The 17,718-nt window shown below is 36.1% G+C and overlaps 1 protein-coding gene across 2 annotated transcripts in view; it reads left to right on the top strand.

Annotated features, from left to right (window-relative positions):
* The first annotated feature begins 1,278 nt into the window (after positions 1–1,278).
* Positions 1,279–17,718, top strand: part of WAC (WW domain containing adaptor with coiled-coil) — a 65,413-nt gene continuing 48,973 nt past the window's right edge. The window contains exon 1 of one of the 2 annotated variants that reach the window (XM_009329106.1): positions 1,279–1,471. In XM_009329106.1, the coding sequence (XP_009327381.1) occupies positions 1,333–1,471 (139 nt within the window). In that variant the 5' untranslated portion in view covers positions 1,279–1,332. The remainder of the gene's footprint in view (positions 1,472–17,718) is intronic. The other variant, XM_009329107.1, reaches the window with a different exon arrangement.

Raw genomic sequence — 17,718 nt, 5'->3', positions numbered from 1 at the left:
GGGCGGCGGCGGCCGCGCGCGGAAGGAACGGGGCTCCGGCGCTCTTCTGAGGCCTGCGGGGCTGGGGCGAGGAGGAGAGGCCTAGTGCGACCCGTGTAGGGCTTGGGCCTAGGAGTCGGGGAGGGTACGGTACGAGGGGCGGGAGAGCGAGCCGGGGTCACTTGCGGTGGAGTGGAGATCCAGGGGGAGGAGAGTGTTTTCCTTTTAAAAACAAAAGGCATCTTGTTCTTCCCCCACCCCCCTCCCCAAGTCCTTTCTTCTCCCCCAAACTGCTGTTGTGGACTGTAACCTGAGCAGGGCATGGTTTTAGACCCTGAATAACTGGGGTTGCCAGTAAGGCTTAATTTCTGCAGTTGCCAGCTGCTAGGCATGTTCAGAAAACATCAAATTCTTAAGCTGCTGACAATAATCTCGATTTCTGTAAGGTGGATACTGTATTCCTCTGCTGTGTCTACTGAAAAAAACAGTTCTCGGGGTGTGAATCTGGGGAATGCCGTATATTGTGATATTGGTCTCCTTAGGGCACAGAATTGAACTGTTTTATTACATTTCTGTGTATTTGTATCACTGTGAAGTGTAATCTGACAGTCCAAGGCAGCTGTCAGTGACAGTTCATGTAAATGTAAACATTTGCTGCTCAGAAGCTCATACTGCAAAATCAAGCAGGTCAAAGTGAGGCAGAACATGTAATTTTTGGTAAATACTTCAAAATGAATTGTCACGTTACATGTTTTGCACCCCCCCCCCCCCCCCCGAATTCTAGGGTTTTTTATTACTTCTGCTATGGGGTGTCTAGTAGTGAAAAAACCTTGCAGAAGTTCAAGGTAGTGGTGAAACTGAGTGGCCTTGACTACAGTATGGAGGACATATTCAAAGTTTACACTGAATCATTGTAACTTTCTGTTTATATTCTTAATACCAAGTAGAGACTTGTGCTTCTCCCAAAAGTGCTGAAGTACTGTGGCCCATTTACTGCTGAAAGTGTGTAGTCCATCAGTGAAAAGATAGAGAAATTAGGTTTTTCTTAACAGCAAGTGTTATGTTGGATGTAATAGTGGGAGAAAATGGTTTGAGTTCTAATTACAGAACTTGTTGCTTTAATGTAGGTAATTAAAATTAGAAAGACTAATGCTGATTGTTTAAATAGGAAATGAAAATTAATTAACTTTTTAAAGTGTTTTGGAAAGAGATCTAAAATTTAGAAATAACATTTTAACATCAGTTCTGTAACTTCGTATCTGATGTAAATGCCTATTTTCTTGTGATCTGTTACAGGCTCTTAAGTACTCATCCAAGAGTCACCCCGGTGGTGGTGATCACCGTCATGACAAGATGCGAGACACCACAGATCCTTCGCCACCAAATAAAATGTTGCGGCGCTCTGATAGCCCTGAAAACAAATACGGTGACAACACAGGGCACAGTAAAGCAAAAAGTGTGCATACTCACAGAGTTAGAGAGAGGGATGGTGGTGAGTTATCTTTAATTAACCTTTATTTAAGCAATTACAAATTTCTCATAAATATTAAAATTTAGCCATTATCACTCAGGTGATGAGAGTGTTACACTAAATGTGCCTTGTACCATGCTTGGAAGACTGCAGTGAAACCAAAGTGCAAGTTTCATTGGAAGTAATCACTTAGGCATTGTAATACCTATTAATTTTCTTATTTTTACAGGTATGGTAGTTTTTCTTATAACCACAAAGATTAAATAAATGTCTCTCTTTTAAACTGGTATGTCTCACTTCAGACATACTACAACATTTGGTAACATGAAAAAGTATTCTGGATTTTTCACGAACAATAAATATTAGCTGTTTTGGAGACTGGCTTTTTTAAATAACTTTGTGTATTGTGGTGCTATACGGTGTAGTTACATGCTTCATAGACTAAACCTCAAAAGAAATGAAAAAAAGCTTCATGTTTAGCTGCTGTGTAGAACTCTTAGAATCAGAAAATGATAATCAAAGGTAGCAAAGGTACCAGAGCCTTTCTTGGCAGGAGCTTAGAGAAGAATGTTCACAGTCAAGTCAGCCTCCTGTGTTTTTACAGGACATTATAAACAGTAGTAATATCCCCAATGTTTTTTAACTGATGTTATTTTCTATCCCCATTTCCTAGAAAAAGGAAAGAGTAGGATTTTCCTTTTAATAAAAAATGGTAACAGTAGCAGTTTAGGGAACCCCAGTTACTGACTGAATTTGGAAGCGAGTTTTCTGTTTTGTAAGTACTGTATTTGGTCTCTGTATCAAGTTATAAAGTGAATTATTCAAGTAGAGAACTTAGAGCTTTAAATCAGTGCTTCTTCTATATAAAGTTAACAACTTGTGATGTACAGATATATTTACTGCTCCACTATTGTTACTTGTTACAATAGTTAAAGAAAATATCTGCAAGTACCTTTTAGGAAATACTAGTTCCACACCACAAATATGTTTATGGTACCCAAGTGTTCTTACAATTCCTGTTTGTTTTCCTTCTTTGGATTAATACAGAGGCTCTGTAGACCACTGGTAATGTGATATTACTGTGTAGAAGGATTATAAAAACAGGCATCTTTTGTTAGTACACTGATTTTTCATTATATCTGATCATACTTGAAAGTATAGTAATCTCAGAATTAAATGCATGTGCAAGGCCAGTAGGCTGCTATTCTGTGCTACTTTTCAGGAGACAGAGGTGTCCTCTCTGATTTCCTGTTCACCTGTCCAAAGATACTTGTCCTGCATACTCTTGCAATTCTGCTTAGTTTTGCTACAGTCAGTAATTCTCAGTCAGTAATTCTTTCTGCTTCTGTGGAGCTACATTTAGTGGAGTTATGCATATATGAAAACATCTGGAGGATGAGGCTCTATATGGGGAGCGTATTTGCTTATAGTGTGTTGGGATTGTTTTTAAGATAGGAAAGACATTCTGAAGTTCTCACTGAGTCCAGCTGGATTTAATAGTTGGGGAATGACCTGAAGCATGGTTGTATACAGTAATGATGAAGGAAAATGAATTATTTGTGGCTTTGTAAGTAGAGGGAACACTATCCCGCTGTACCTTCTCCTTCCCCAAGCTGTTTTAACGTAGTGGAAAACTTCCTTTATTCTGATCTGAAAGTGGGTCCTTTGCACATCAATAGACTGGGAGGAGGAAGTAGTCTTCAACAGTCTGAGGGAAATTACTAATTTTAAAAGATGAACATTTGTACTATTTAATGGAAATAAGTGATTTTTGTGTGTGTGTTGCTAGTAAGGTTAGTTTGACCCCAGTTTCAGCTTTTTAAAATATATTCAAAACAACCAAAGCTGGGTTAAATCCTGTGTATTGTGTGTAGTAAACCAAAGCTGAGCAGATGTGAGCAGGACGATATCAACTTCGTCTTTGATTTACTGAATCTTTCTGTCAGTATGAATTGAAGGTAGGTGTTAGAATATAGGTGAAATGCTGTGGTATTATGGACTATGCATATTGCTAATATGCAAAAGACATAATTAATAATTTACCACATTCTCTGTCTATTGAATTACACTGAGGTACTGTTATTGATAAAGTATTCCCTTAGTTTTGCAGTTACAGACATACAGTGGAAAAAAAGAAAAAAATTTTTAAAATTCAGAAATTTTTTTATTGAAGTCCTAATATGACTGAATAGTATTAATTGGCTTTGCTACTGTAGTTTTCTGGCTTGTTTTCTTTTCTTTTTACACCCTTCTGAAGGGAAAAAAAAGTTGTGGTTTTTTGTTTGTAATTGCTGTGCATTTCATTATTGTAAAATCAGTGGTGCTTGATTTGGAACTACTACAAAGGTGTTATTGCCTTCCTATGATCTAGCTGAACTTAACAAAACAAACCTCATTGAAAAATCTCCAGTATTTGTTTCCCCAAACTGCATTAGAGTCCCAAACAATCTCTTTTTCTCTCATCCCTTTGAAAACAAAAGAGAACAAAAATCTGGAGTATTACTACTGAACGTAAAGCCAAATTAACCTAATCTCTCCCTTTCAAGTCAGTGTTTAAAAAGTCACTCCTATATATCTCTTAGTGTTTTTTGCTCTGAAGTGAAACAGGAAGATTCACTGGTATAGCATGCTGATATTTGGGACTCATTTAGTCATGACTGGTTCACTTTTTTTGTGGTAAAGACAACTGGCTAAATTCATGTAAAGATTTAATTGTACATGTATAAAATGTAAGAGCTATAATTAAATTGATTGAAAATTAATAACCCAAAAACAGTAGAACATCCCCCTGCGAATACCTTTGGTACCTGTACAGAGGTATTTGTTGTTACAGCTTATTTTTGTAATACTCATGGCAGAATCTTTTGTGTTTGTAGAACTGTAATCCATGGTAAGAAATTCAATTGCTTTCAATTAAGGTTTTAAAATGTGTGTTACGGGTAAGCCCTCCATACTGATACAGTGCAAACAAAGCTTTTTTCAAAGTTGCTTACTGCATGGTTTCTGTGGAAAGAGACTACATACAGAGACGATCGTTTCTCTGGAGAAAGACTTCCAAGTTTACCTTGGACTAAACACGGTATGGTACTTCAAGTTTTTGTCACATCCCTGGTTTACAAAGAGTACTTGTACATCCAGCATACCAAAAAACTGCAGTAACTTTGTTCTTGCTTTCAGGTCCTTGTGCATGGGGACATTGTCTCTGTATGCGAGTGTTTAAAACATAATGAACATCTACCCCCCTCAGTGCATCTCCTATTTATAGGTCAGCTGCTATAGGGAAGCGTGGAGTTTGAAGGGATTAGGGGGTCTTACGAGACCAACTCAAGTGTGAAGTTCCTTAACAGTAACAAATAGGGACTTAAAGCTGATGCTGTTTACAGGGAATAGAACTATGAAGGGCCTTGTAGATGTGGAAAAGTGTTTCCGTTGAAGAAAAAAGGGAAGTACAAAGATTTGAGGGTTCTCATGCTTGAGGATGGACAGACTGAGAGCATAGATGATCCTTGTAGGTCTTTTTAAATGCATAAACGAGGTGATATTGGTGTACAGGAAAGAAAACAAAGAGGTCCGATAAGCAGGGTAGCTTTGGGAATGCTGTAAGGGAGATTATATATATTATTTAGGAGTAAAAATTGCAAGATGCAACCCTTGGTAAAAAAGGGAAAAGGTGGTTTCTTTCTACTTAAATGTATGGAGCAGAATGACTGGCTAAGATACATAGTAGAACTTCGTGCAAAAAAAGTTCAGTTAAGCCAGGTGTGCTCAGTTGTTTCTTATTGTGAAGAAGATAGTGTTTTGCTACATTTATGTTTAAGAGAGTGAAAATGTATGTTTGCTTCATGCCATGATCTTACTGGATTGTTTAAAATAACAAATGGAGAGCATTAACGTACACAGCATGAAATCTTTTGCTGGATTGTGGGCTGTGTAGGCTATTTTAATGAAATTTGATTATAACGTGTGATACTTAAATTCCAAAATACAACTTAACTCTTGTGAATGTTTCTTTTGCATGCTTTTCTTTTAATTGGCAATTAAGAATACTGTCGATGGCCACTGTTATCGACTGTAATACAGTTCTAAGATTCAAAATCCTATTGCTATTAGAAACTGAATGGAATATTTTAAATCATGACTTCCTAGTTTTATCAAAGTAGTGGTGGGAGCTTCTGTCATGAGGTGTTGGCTTGCTTTGCTTCCAGTGGTTCCTGAAGGAGTTCAGAGTCCTCATAGCAGAGGGACGGAGAACAGCCAGAAACAGAGAGAGAGTTTTCTTTCCTGTCTTAGCAACTCTCGCAGTAGAGGAGGACAAGAGGCTAACTGCTGATTAAATTAGCGTGATCGTTGATCAGCAGTCAGAAATAAAGGGGGTGTTAGGGCAGGTACAAGAGAGTGGAAGCTGCTGGGCAGTGTGCATTGGAAAGAGGAAATTGCAGGGTAGATGGAAAGACGGGAAGTCTGAGAGTAACGAAGCATAGCGAAGGGTTGAGGAAGAAGATGGAATAGATTCTATCTATTTAGTTAGTAGTAACTGCTGTTAATGTTAAAGTAATTATTCATTACTATGAAAACCGTTTCCTCGCTGTATGGTCAAAGCTGGGATGAGAGAAGTCTGTGATCACAAATGAGAGTAGGCTCTCCATGAAGCATGCTTTGAACAGCCCCCCCAACATCCAAGTGTAAAAGAGGTGATTCACTCCACTGTTCTTGAATGTTGGCTGTTTGGATGGCTCTAAAGGAGGTGCGGTTTGGTGGTTTGTTTGGGTTTTTTTAAAGGAGGACCATTCACCTCTTAGAAGCTTTTCTCTGGTTTAAAAAAAAAAAAGGAAAAAGTAGATTTCTGTGGTTTTCTAATTTTGATAAAAGCTTTCTTGCAAGTCTCACTAGTACTACTACCTTCAGTTGGGGGGGGTGTTAATTTTGTTTCCTTTAAAAGTTCAGAAGTTTTAGATAGGAAGTAGCTTTACATTTAGTCAGTATATTTGGCGATGTTCCTGAAGTGAGTTTTTGCTGGATCAGTTGTATAACCGTTCTTTTGGTTTGGTTTTTTTTTGTTACTCTGCTGTGAGGATCTCTAATAGAAAAGAAATTGGAAGTATGTGATCGTAGAATCAGAGTAAAGGATATCACTCTGTATGTATTTTTTAAATTTTGAGGTTTAGAATGTTCAAAATTGCTTTTGAAAAGTAGCTGCAAAGCTTGCTTTTAAAAACCACAGGATGGAAGATACAAAACCTTAATTTTAGATTATTGATATTAGGAAATGTGATATTAATATGATGGTATTAAATGCTAAGTGTTTATGCATTGAGGTGGGTGGAGTCCTCCGTATTTCTTTTCATAAAGTTCAAGTATCTGGTGTAGGTTGTGGGAGTAAAGATGTATTCGTGGGAGACTATCTGAAATGGAAGCTGCAGCAAATGGCAATACACAGTGCTGTTTGTTTGTAACCTATTGCTGCAGCCACTTCCCAAAATCCATTGCTATTAGGACTTTGACATTGGGAACTTCCAATTTCACTTACTATTCTTACTTTCTTCTGTTTGCTAGTGTATAAAATACAGATCTGTAAATAGGTCCTCTGAAGGTTTCCCTTTACGGTTGATCTATTTAAGGAAATATGTGTCTTTAAGTGTTTTAAGAACTCATAAACTTAGTTTTTGGATTGTAAGTGTAATATGTTCAAGTCAGTGTAATAGCTACTTTTGTATGTAAGCTTATTTTATGTTTTGGAAAAGGGAAAAACTGGCTGTGTACAAGATTTGTTAAATTTGCTTATCTTTGGTACATAAGCTAATCAGAAGGGAATGATTTTTACTTAGCATCATTCTTTCTTAACGTATCCTTCTAGCCTCTGACTTTGCAGAAATGGAATACACAGCCTCTTAAACTTACACGTTTGGGTTTCTTGTCTGAAGGTGAAAAGAAGCAATGAAAACTCTTAGTTTCTGATGAGCTGCCTGCTGCTAGGCCATAGTAAAGATAGCAATTTGTAAATTATGTACCTTTTTTTACTGGGATTACTCTGTGTTCTCTAATGGCCTCTGATTAAAGTTAGTTCCTTAACCACTGTTTGGGGCATGGCTGCTTTCTAAGAAGAGAAATACTGTTTATTGACAGTTTACATTTGTTTTCCCTGCTGTTTCTACCTATTCTATATAAAGTATCGAGTAAGCCAAGTATCATTAAAACTATGCAGAACTTGGAAGAGAAAAGCTGTGCCTCTGTTTTGGCTGAGAGGAGGTGATAATAATCTGTAATAACTTTGCTGTGGAAAATAGTAATTTAATGGCACCCATCTTGAAGTGTTAACTACATTTGTTTATGAAGTCAGGCTTTTATACAATTTCATAGGCATTTCCAGGGAAAAACCTCTCCATGTACAGAGAAATTGTTCCTTATATAGTTCTTCAGTAAGGAAAAAAATTGTACTGGCAGTTCTCAACACTGATGCTTCTAGGCTTATGCTTTGTCAGTAGTTTGTTGTAGTGTAAAAATGAATCCTTTCTGGACTTAAATGTAGTGCTTGAAAAGAGAGAAGCGTTTCTTTATATTGGGTAAGATTGTTATCCTCTTAATGTTTTCTCTTGAATTATGAAGGGGTCACCAAACTTTTGTACTTGACTGCAGGTGTCCCCTGCTGTAACTTCAGTATTAGAAGATTGTTTCCTTTCTTGAAGACCTTTAACAGATTTCCTAGCTGTCAACAATAAAAGTACCCTAGATAAAGCATATAAGTTCACTAGCTGTTCCTTTATCCCAATAATATTTTGCTAGTAGTAAAAGAATGCTGTTTAGTTCTGGGCTTCTTCTGCTTGTTTTACACATTCTGTGCATGTTTGCTTTTTTACTCAAGTAGTGTGGTTTTCCATTTGAAAGCACTAGCCTAATCATACAGGGACTTCACGTCTAGATTTTGACATGAACCTGTATCCCTTCAGTACATTTGCCTATTAAAAAATACTAATCAGAGGCATTGTGGCTTACCAAATTTTTGCTTCATATTTTATCCCTTTTCTGAAATCAGAGCTTTCTGCCTGCAGTTGTATGCACAGGGAGTAATCTTAGAATTATACTGTAGGCTAAAATTTTTATTTTTTGAAATTTTTGTTGGAAGTGTTGCTTTGTGAAACAGTATTTTGAAATTCATTCATCTGTAATAAGTGGAAAGTCTACGGTAATGAATATATAGGGAACAAAATTGCATCAATTTCTGAAGTGTAAGCTTCTAAAATAAGTTGCTCATCCTGTAAATTTTAAACACTTTCTAAATTATTCAAAGACATCTCTTGCATCTGATACTCACTATTTTCCTGCCGCAGAAAGTTTTTTCTCAGACCTTCAACAGCAAAAAAAACCCCAAACAGTGAAATAACCTGGAATTCTCCTGCAGATACTTTGCATTCCTCCTTTTCCTCTTGGGCGGTGTTTAATTTTTCTCACTACTTTCAAGCTTGTGAAGTGAGATGCATGTTTTAAGGCACAAATTGTACTTGCTTACTGACTAGAAGTAGACTCCTGGAGCAATATTCAAGAATAATGTCCAATTAGAAAGTCTGTCCTCCAAGTGACTGGAAAGGGAGATAAATTTTTGAGCAGATGACTGACAAGAGACCACACTATTCACTCTTTCTATCAGATGGGCTAAGAGATGTCTGGTAAGCTTTTGTGGCCTTGACTTATGCTTCCACGCATGCAGCAATGTTATATTGTGTTTGAAATGAATGGAGAACAAGAGGCCTAAAGACCTTTGTTGATTAGGCCCCGTATTACTTTGGGATAATAATTCTGTTCCTTACTGTGACTACTGTAATGAGAAGGGTTGCGAAAGAACAGTATGTCAAAAGTTTAATGTTGTAATTTTTTTTCTGCCCCAATTTTAAAACATAACTTACTTTGTTTCTACAGCAGAGGTATGATAAAAATGTTAATGTCCTGCTTTTGTTGTCACTCAAAAAAAGAGATGTAATGCAGTATTAAAGTGTTTCATGACAGGGGCAAGGCAGTCAGAAATACGAACAATTAGTTTCCAGAGCTAAATTCCCAATGTCTGAGGGGTAGCAGTTTTTTTTCCTTTTTCTGTCTAAACTTTTGTTATTAATTTTCTGATATGTCAGCTAACTTGTCTGACCTGCTATCTTGGGTAGATGTGAAATAGGTGATTCTTAGCCACTGAGTAAAATATTTTGAGATCTTTAACTAAGAAAACATTGTTTACATTGTATGTTTTATAGCTCAAAAACTGGTAACTGATAGATCCCAAAAATATAAAACTTGTGATCATGAAATAAGCCAATTTTTTTTTTTTTTAAATGTGCATAGGTTTGCTCTTGGACCCAAGTAATAACATTTTTTTATCTACAAGGAAGAAATCATAGGATCATTCATACACTACCAGTAATTTGAGACTGAATGGCAAATAATAAAAACCATGCACTAGTACAGAGCTAGCTAAGTTATGCAGAAGTGAAAATGCTAATTAATCTACAGGAACATGTAAAAGTGGTCTACTGTGTGAAAGTTACAGGAAGGAGATTACAGGAAGAAGTGTAAGACTTTACAGAAAGTAGATACTGTGCAGAACGATGACTCTTAAAACAGACATGAAACTCATACACAATTAAGAGCATAAATATTGAGTGCAGTGTTAGCCAGAAAGGATATATGATCGGAGGAATATCAAGTAGGACTAGAGAGATTACCTCTTAGTGCTAATGTGACAACTACTGGAATACGGTCTCTGTTTTGATTCTCACAGTTCAGAAAGCATGCAAAACTGCAGATTTTCAGAGAAGAGGCAAGAAAATGACTGCAATTGAAACTCGTGCATTAGGAGGAGAGACTTGAAGAGCTCTTGGTATAGTTACAAAGAAAACATTAAGGGTTTATTTGATTAATAATTACAGGGAAAAGAAATGGCATACTTACGAGTTCTTGAATGTAGCAAACAAAGGTGCAAGATCCAGTTAGCTTAACCTAAATATTCGGAAAATAGAAATTTGGCACAATTTTTAATGTTGTTAGTAACGATTGGAATGACTTACTGTGATGATTTTTGCAGGGGTGGAAGTTTTGAAACTGGATGACTTCAAGACAGTTTTCTAAGGTTTGTTTCATGCAGAAAGTTGAACTATTTGATCAGAGGTCCACTGACAGATAAAACATTAATGTGAATATTTCTAGTTTAAATGTTGTAGATTAGTGGACTTCAAATTGAAAGGGATTAAAAATTGTTAATTAACTTTGCTCTCCGCCCCCCCCCCCCCCCCCCCCCCAGTTGGTTAATCTTGGCTCGTGGCATGTGAGGATTATGAACCTGTGAATGTGTTTCATATTGTATTGTAGGATTTTTGGTCGTTGAGAATATGTTGTTTTGAGTGCTGTTGTGGGGTCAGGTGGAACTATGATGGATCTGTTGGCAGTAGAATTCAGTATTTGCAGGTGCCTGCTGCACTGGTACAGTTTTAAGTTTTGTGTGCTTTATCAGTGCATGCTTTTTTTTTTTTTTTTTAGGAGCAGCTATCCTAAAAATTCTTTTTAGGATTGACTATAATCTAGATGATCTGACCTCTGAAATTTCTTACCATGTAAATTGTTCAGAATTTATCTGCAGTTCAGTACAGTTTATACCAGACTTAGTATGTAGTGTGTATGTCTTCGGAGATGATTGCACACTTCCACTTTAATGCAGGCTTTTGATGTTTTTCACTGATGTATATGTTTACCAGATTGGATTTTAGTTTGTTGGCCATAACTACACAGCTTCATCTAGTTGGACAGTATCTTGAGTATCTTGAAATTGCTTTGCTGTTTTAGATTTGCAGAATTTGTATATGACAGAACATAAATTTCTTCTTAAATTTCTTGTTTTCTTTGCGAGAAGAACTTGTTACAGAAAGGTTGACATGCTTGTCTCACATGCTTTTTAGAGTGATTTATAAGGCCTTTCCCTTCCCCCCTTCACCTCCTCCCAGCATACATTTGATTTCAAAGTTAAATTTGTTAGTATGAAAGTTGGAGAGTAATTGATAGCTTCTGTAGATAAAGATTTCTCTTTGGGATAGAGAAATGCTGTATTCCTTAGACTCATCGTGTGTAGATGATGTTTATGCAGGATAATGTGAAGTGAATTTAGAGAATAATGAAGCTAAAATTCTCCTTTTTTTTTTTCTCCCCCAAAAGTATGGGGTTACATTTAAAAGCTGGTTTAGGTTTATCAAATTCTGTTGTTTCTGTTTCCACATCTTTTATTTACTACAGTTAAGGTTTTAGTTTGTGTACAGAGAATTAAAACAGCTTTATAATCTGTTTTTTTCTGAATTCTGATACAGAAGTTTCCACTCAACGGAAATTATTATTGTGTCTTGAAGAACTTCTTGAAGAGGCATGTTAAAGACAGAAAAAACTTGTAACGTTCATTAAATAAAGCTTTCCTTTAAATAGTCAACAGTCTTTGCCAGGACAGCTTTCAAATATATAAGATAATATAGTCAAGATACACAACGAATTAACTGAATGAAATTGTAATCAGTTTTTTTTCTTGCCTCCATATGAAATCTGCTGATCTATCTGGATATTTTTCTTGTAATTCATTGTGACCATAAGGGAAGCAGAGAGGCTAATTGGACATAGGACGAAGGCTTGACAGTGACATCTGATTCCTTGCTATCCATTTTTCTGATTCCTGTCCTTAGCTTTAGCTGTGAATGTGAGAAACAGATCTGGGCTTAGAGACTAAGATGGCTACAGGATGAGATGAGAAGCAGGATAAACTAGGTTACTTCTGCTTATATAAAGATTAAATCAGTTTTATTTAAATCTTAAATAAGCCAATATTGAATGGAAATCAGTCACAGATCCTTTTTGCGGTAATTTTACTAACATTTTGTATAACAATTATAATAATAAAGCCTGATCATAGTTGAACTAGTAGAGCTTCTTACTGGAGAGGAAATGAAAGGGATTTTAAAGAGATTTGTAAAATGACATTTTCCTATTTTTTAAATATTTGTGATATTTGTTTTTAAAAATGCAGAACAAGCTGTACGTTATAAAAACATTGTATCATTTCCTAAGTTTATATATTTGGTTAGAAAATGTTAGCTGCATGTGTTTGATCAGTTCATACCTTCCCTGGTTTTAGGAGGCAGTGGTTGAAGGCGTATGATTTTGTGGCTCAGGAAATTTCTACTATAAAATCAGTGCGGGTGGTTGTTTTTTGTTTGCTTTTCGGTGGGGGTTTTTTGGTGTGGTGGGTTTTTTTTTTTTTTTGGTAGGTCCAGTTCATTTGATAACATGAAATTCCTTCTTACCATTTTCTTACTTTCAGAGAGTTGACATAGCTACTCCAACTGCAAATGAAAATGGCTCATCTGTGCCTCCTCATGGGCAGGTGATTAAAACCCCAAATGCTGCTGTGTTTATGTGGGGAAGAAGAGAGCTTGGAGGCACATCTCCTTTTACATGTGTATAGAACTCAGCCGATAGAGTAGAAGTTCCTTCCTTGTGGGCCCTGAAAGGGGAATGATGCTGGATCACTTCGATAAATTAAGAGGAAGAAAATTTATTTAGCCGTGTCATCTTTGTATGTGTTTTTTAATCCCAAATACCATGCATCTTGAATTTACTACTACTTGCTATTTTCCCTTGAAGAATGTACTTCAAAACTGGCACTGTCATTACTCCGTACAGTTGCTTTGTTTGAGAAGCTGCCTACCAGAGAAAAACTTTTGAAAAGATAAACTGTGAACATGCTCATTAATTTCTTCAGAAACAAAATGCAATCAGCTAATGCTTAGAAATGTTTGTTAAAATACACCTTTTTTTAGTAAAAACTTGAGCAATTTCTGGCCTGTTTTAGTGAAGTAAGAGCTTCAAATTTAATCTGTAATTGTCCCTAAAGACTTGAGATTTCAGTGATTTTGGTTTTGACAGTAGTGCTCTTTAATCTGCTTATTCCAGGAATCTGAAGATCGGCCTTTTTGTTAAAAGAAAACATAATTTGAAAATGATCTATAGTAATGGGCATGTTAATATTAGACTTTACTAGATTCAAACTTAAGTTATTGTGTTAAATTGCCAGTTTTGGTGCTTTGTTATGGCAAAGATCTCAGCATAGTTAAACTTCTCAAAAAATGCCTCCTGCCCCTTTTTCAAACCTGTTACGTCTGTTGCTGTAAGAATTTCAGTATCCCTAGTAAGATTTTTTTTTTTAAAGCTTATTTTTTTGGAAGAGAAACATTCTATATTTCACCATATTATCATAGAAATCTGATACATTTAGGCATGTTGGGCTTTCTGAAAATATTTTTAAGAAGTAATATTTACAGCTCCATCCCAGTTAAACAGATTAGTTCCTCTCCCTTGGTTTCCTAGATTTCTTAAATATCATGCTGTTTTATGTCCTCCAAAGCAACAGTCTTGTGCTTTCCTAGGTAGATTTGTTACTGAATTTGTTAGAGTAACAGAGTTATAAATTATTCATATCTATCAGTAGCAAAAACGTGGAAAGGAAATTATGATCTGCCCTGTTCGTCTCATTTATTACCTTTCAAACATTACCTATTCACTACCAAGTGTGAAAAAAACGCAAAGAATACTTTTTTTATTAAGACATATAATTATAAATAATGCACATTTGTGCATAAACTCTTCTGTACAAATTAGGTAGTGCGCTTTACCTAATCTTTTTCTGCTGTGTTTATTTCACATAATTATGATGTTCTGGATGATGGTGTGTTCGTGTGAGGTGTCCCCCTTGAATAACAGCGTCAGCAGGAGTTCAGATCTCTTCTAGTTAAGTAATTCGGGTAGTTTGCTCGTTCAGACACCTGCAGCTGACAGGTTAACACAGACTTAATTTTCAAAATCCTTCATTTCTTTTGAAAGAATACTATTTCTACTTGATTTAATACGAGCAATAGTATGACCCTTTTCAAATTCAAGTAGTGTAGAGTTCACCTCTTTTACTGGCAAAACACTGCCTATACTAATGATTGCAGTCTCTGTGTAGTCCTTTTGAGTGTTTACTTAACTAGGGAAATAAAATGAGACGCTTAGGCAACCAGACAATTGTAAAATAGATTTTCAGTTTGTAAACATAACTTTAGCTTTTGTGGAGAGGCATATTTTCCTCTAGTAAGGAAATTCCAGGAAAGACCAGTTGAATTTTAAGTATATATTTTAAGAATTATTTAATGGGAAGAGGGAAGAATTGTCACCTACTGTGCTTTAGATACTTGAAAACCCTATTGCGCGATACTTTTATTAAGCCGTGCTAAACATCCAGCCTGAAACTAAGGCTGTGAATCCATCATATTAAAACCACAACACTATGTATATTAATTCTTAGGTGGATCCTGGCTTGCAGCCTGCCCCCCCTGCACCTCAAGCCCTGGGCCAGCATTCCTTTTTTTAATGAAGAACTTCTGTGTGGCAGAAATTGATTTGACTTGTTTTTTTCAGAATGTTATTAGCATCTCTTCTTTTCAAAAACAATTCCCAGTTGAAGATTAAATAAGCATAAAACTAAAATTCTTATACTTGTTGCATATCTATACTGTAATAAAGACATATGTGGTATAGCATGTCCTGAACTGAAAGAGTAGTTTGTCTAAGCCTAATCATTTCACAAGTTATCATGTAAAAGTTTATTGAGCAACTGCTGCTTCTAATACTAAATATTTTCAAGTTGGCTTGCTCATTTGTGATGAGTTACTAAAAATTTCACGGACATTGCTGTAGTCTTAGAAGAGAAGCGAAGTTCTCTTCAATTGGCAAATATTAATAGCACTTAAGCAGTGATCTTGTATTGAAGTGGATTTTGGTCCTTGTCAGGTATGGTTATTAAGTAACTGGAGGGTGAATAAGGCTTTCTTGCGTTAGCCTACAAAATAAAAATAGAACAGAACTGAATGAGACAAAATTCTGCATGCCTTTGGAGGGTAGTCAAATTTGGTGTATCTTGAGATACGAGTTTGAGATAATGTGACTTACAGTTAATATTTTTAAGACACATTTAAGAAGGGAGATATACAGTGTCTTTTTTGTTCTTGCCTTTTTTTTTAATGTGGTTAGGCATTGATTCTGTCACAGCCTTTTTATTAAGGATATAAATGTGATAGTTATGTCCGTGACTAACCTTTTTGCAGATTGCGGTAGTGTTTTGTAATAGAGACTCTTTTTTTAACCTTTCTACAACACTATGTACTTGTGGAGTTGCTGATTCTGAATGGTGCAGGCTTAATTGAAATGAAGAAAACTTGTAAGATGGGGTTAAGGTTGCAAGCATTTGTCACTTGATAGCACTACCTATGTTCAGAAAAAGCTGCAATTTCATCTTCCTTATTTTAAACTGAGTAATGGAAACTTTCCTGCAAGTTAATTTGTAAGTAATATTGCGTTCACAGAATCTTCTGCTTAAAGTTCTTTGTCCCCAAGAAACTATCCCCAAAACATTAAAAGAAAATTGAGAGTTGCTAAACAACATTGCCTTGTTCTTACTTAATCTTATTTTTGCTCAGAGGATTTTGTCAGGGAGATTAAGTTGTCATACCTTGCTTAATTGGTTGGAGCTTCTGAGTGGGAGTACTAATTTGGTGCTGTTGATACATAGAAAATGGAGGAGTAGTCTCAGAGCTGTATTCTGGCTGCTGCTTTTTTTCTTTTTCTCCTTTGTAAGCAGAAATTGTTTTGCACGACCTCTGACTTTATTCAAACTTCTGTCAGTGATGACCAGTTTATGGTGTATCAGTCTTTCATAATATTACTGTGCTATTTGCAATCTTAAAGCATTGGAAAACCCAATTTTTAGAAAGTGTCTGCACTTGAGCAATTTCCATCTTACGTTACTGAGGTGTATGTTGTTAAATATCAGTGTTTCTTCCAGTGTATTTGTTTTATGTTACTTGGGAAGCTCCTTGAATAAAAGTAAAAATTGTTACACACCCCCCACACCCCCAGTGTTAAGGGATTTGTTTATCCCATTTTAGTAACCCTTAAGCCTAACTTTCAGAAAGCATTTGAGCATGTGCCTATTGCTAGTAATTTAAAAATACCCCAGATGACTAATATATTTTTTAGAAATGTCTTGAGTTCTCTAGTTTTTCTTTTTCTTGCGTTTTGAGAGAAAAACTTTGTAAATTGGAATTATCTACTGACATTTAATGTGTATCAATGATTGCAGAAATAGAGATTCAGGGGATCTGACAGAAGTGAAATGTTTTTTTGTGCTGTGCACTGAATATACTTTTATGCACACTGTTTTCTATTAAAGCGAACAGTTTCTCTGTCTTTGTGGTAACTGCTTATTACAAGGTGCTTAGCCATAAAGTTAGTTTCTACTTATGACCCAGTTTAAAAACCATGATATACTTCATTTGACATAAGCTGAAATCCTGTTCACACCTTTCTTGCTGTATTTATGTAGTGGTGGTGTTATCTTTTGAAGAGGTGTTAGAGCAATCTGAAGCACAAACCAGTGGCAGACAGTCTGCTGCTTACTGCGAGTTGATCAGGATTGTGGAAGTATTGTTGCCTGAGGTAGGATAGTGCATCGTTGCAGTGCTGCTAGACTTCTGTTACCGAACTTGAATCTCGTAAGTACTAAGAGATATTACAGTATGTTCATGGGAGGTTGTTCATTTGGGTTTCATGGTGTATTTCTGGGGAGGGCCTGGAAGGGGGAAATTTAGTCTATTGCCCATATTCTGTGCTTATCCATGCTGGAGTTAAAATAGCATCATAATTGGTTTGTGGTAGAGATTCTGGCTATCAGTCTAACACTTCTTGTTTTGTGTGTCATAATAATTAAAAAGCTCCTTTCTGTATGAAGCTCTTATTTGAGGACAGAAGAATCTCTCTTGTGTACTCTCTTACACTGTATTAGAGATGTAAATGTTTTCTGAGCTACAGTCAAGAATGAAAGCATAGTTTGGCTTTATTCTCAACTACCTCTAGTTTCTTTTTAGAGGAATGTCCTATTCCACTTACTACAAATGTGATAACGTTAATATGTGTTGCAATATTATACAGACTTTAAAATTGACTGTCATCAGTGATGCTGTAGCAGGGAGTTTGTTTTTTACTTAATACATTGAGTCTTCTGGGGTCATGAGCTAGAGAGTTAGCAATATGACTCTCTGTTGCTGAAGTTCATGGTACTTTTTCATATTTTCCATGGGTAAAATTGCTTAAGCTGCTTTTTCAAGTCAATTGATCTCAAATAAATTAGGTGCTTTAGAGATGTTAAGCAGTGTTGAGGATGT

Source organism: Pygoscelis adeliae, unplaced genomic scaffold (assembly GCF_000699105.1).
Source record: "Pygoscelis adeliae isolate BGI_AS28 unplaced genomic scaffold, ASM69910v1 Scaffold427, whole genome shotgun sequence".
Taxonomy (NCBI): domain Eukaryota; kingdom Metazoa; phylum Chordata; class Aves; order Sphenisciformes; family Spheniscidae; genus Pygoscelis; species Pygoscelis adeliae.
This window is presented reverse-complemented; position numbering and strand designations above follow the sequence as displayed.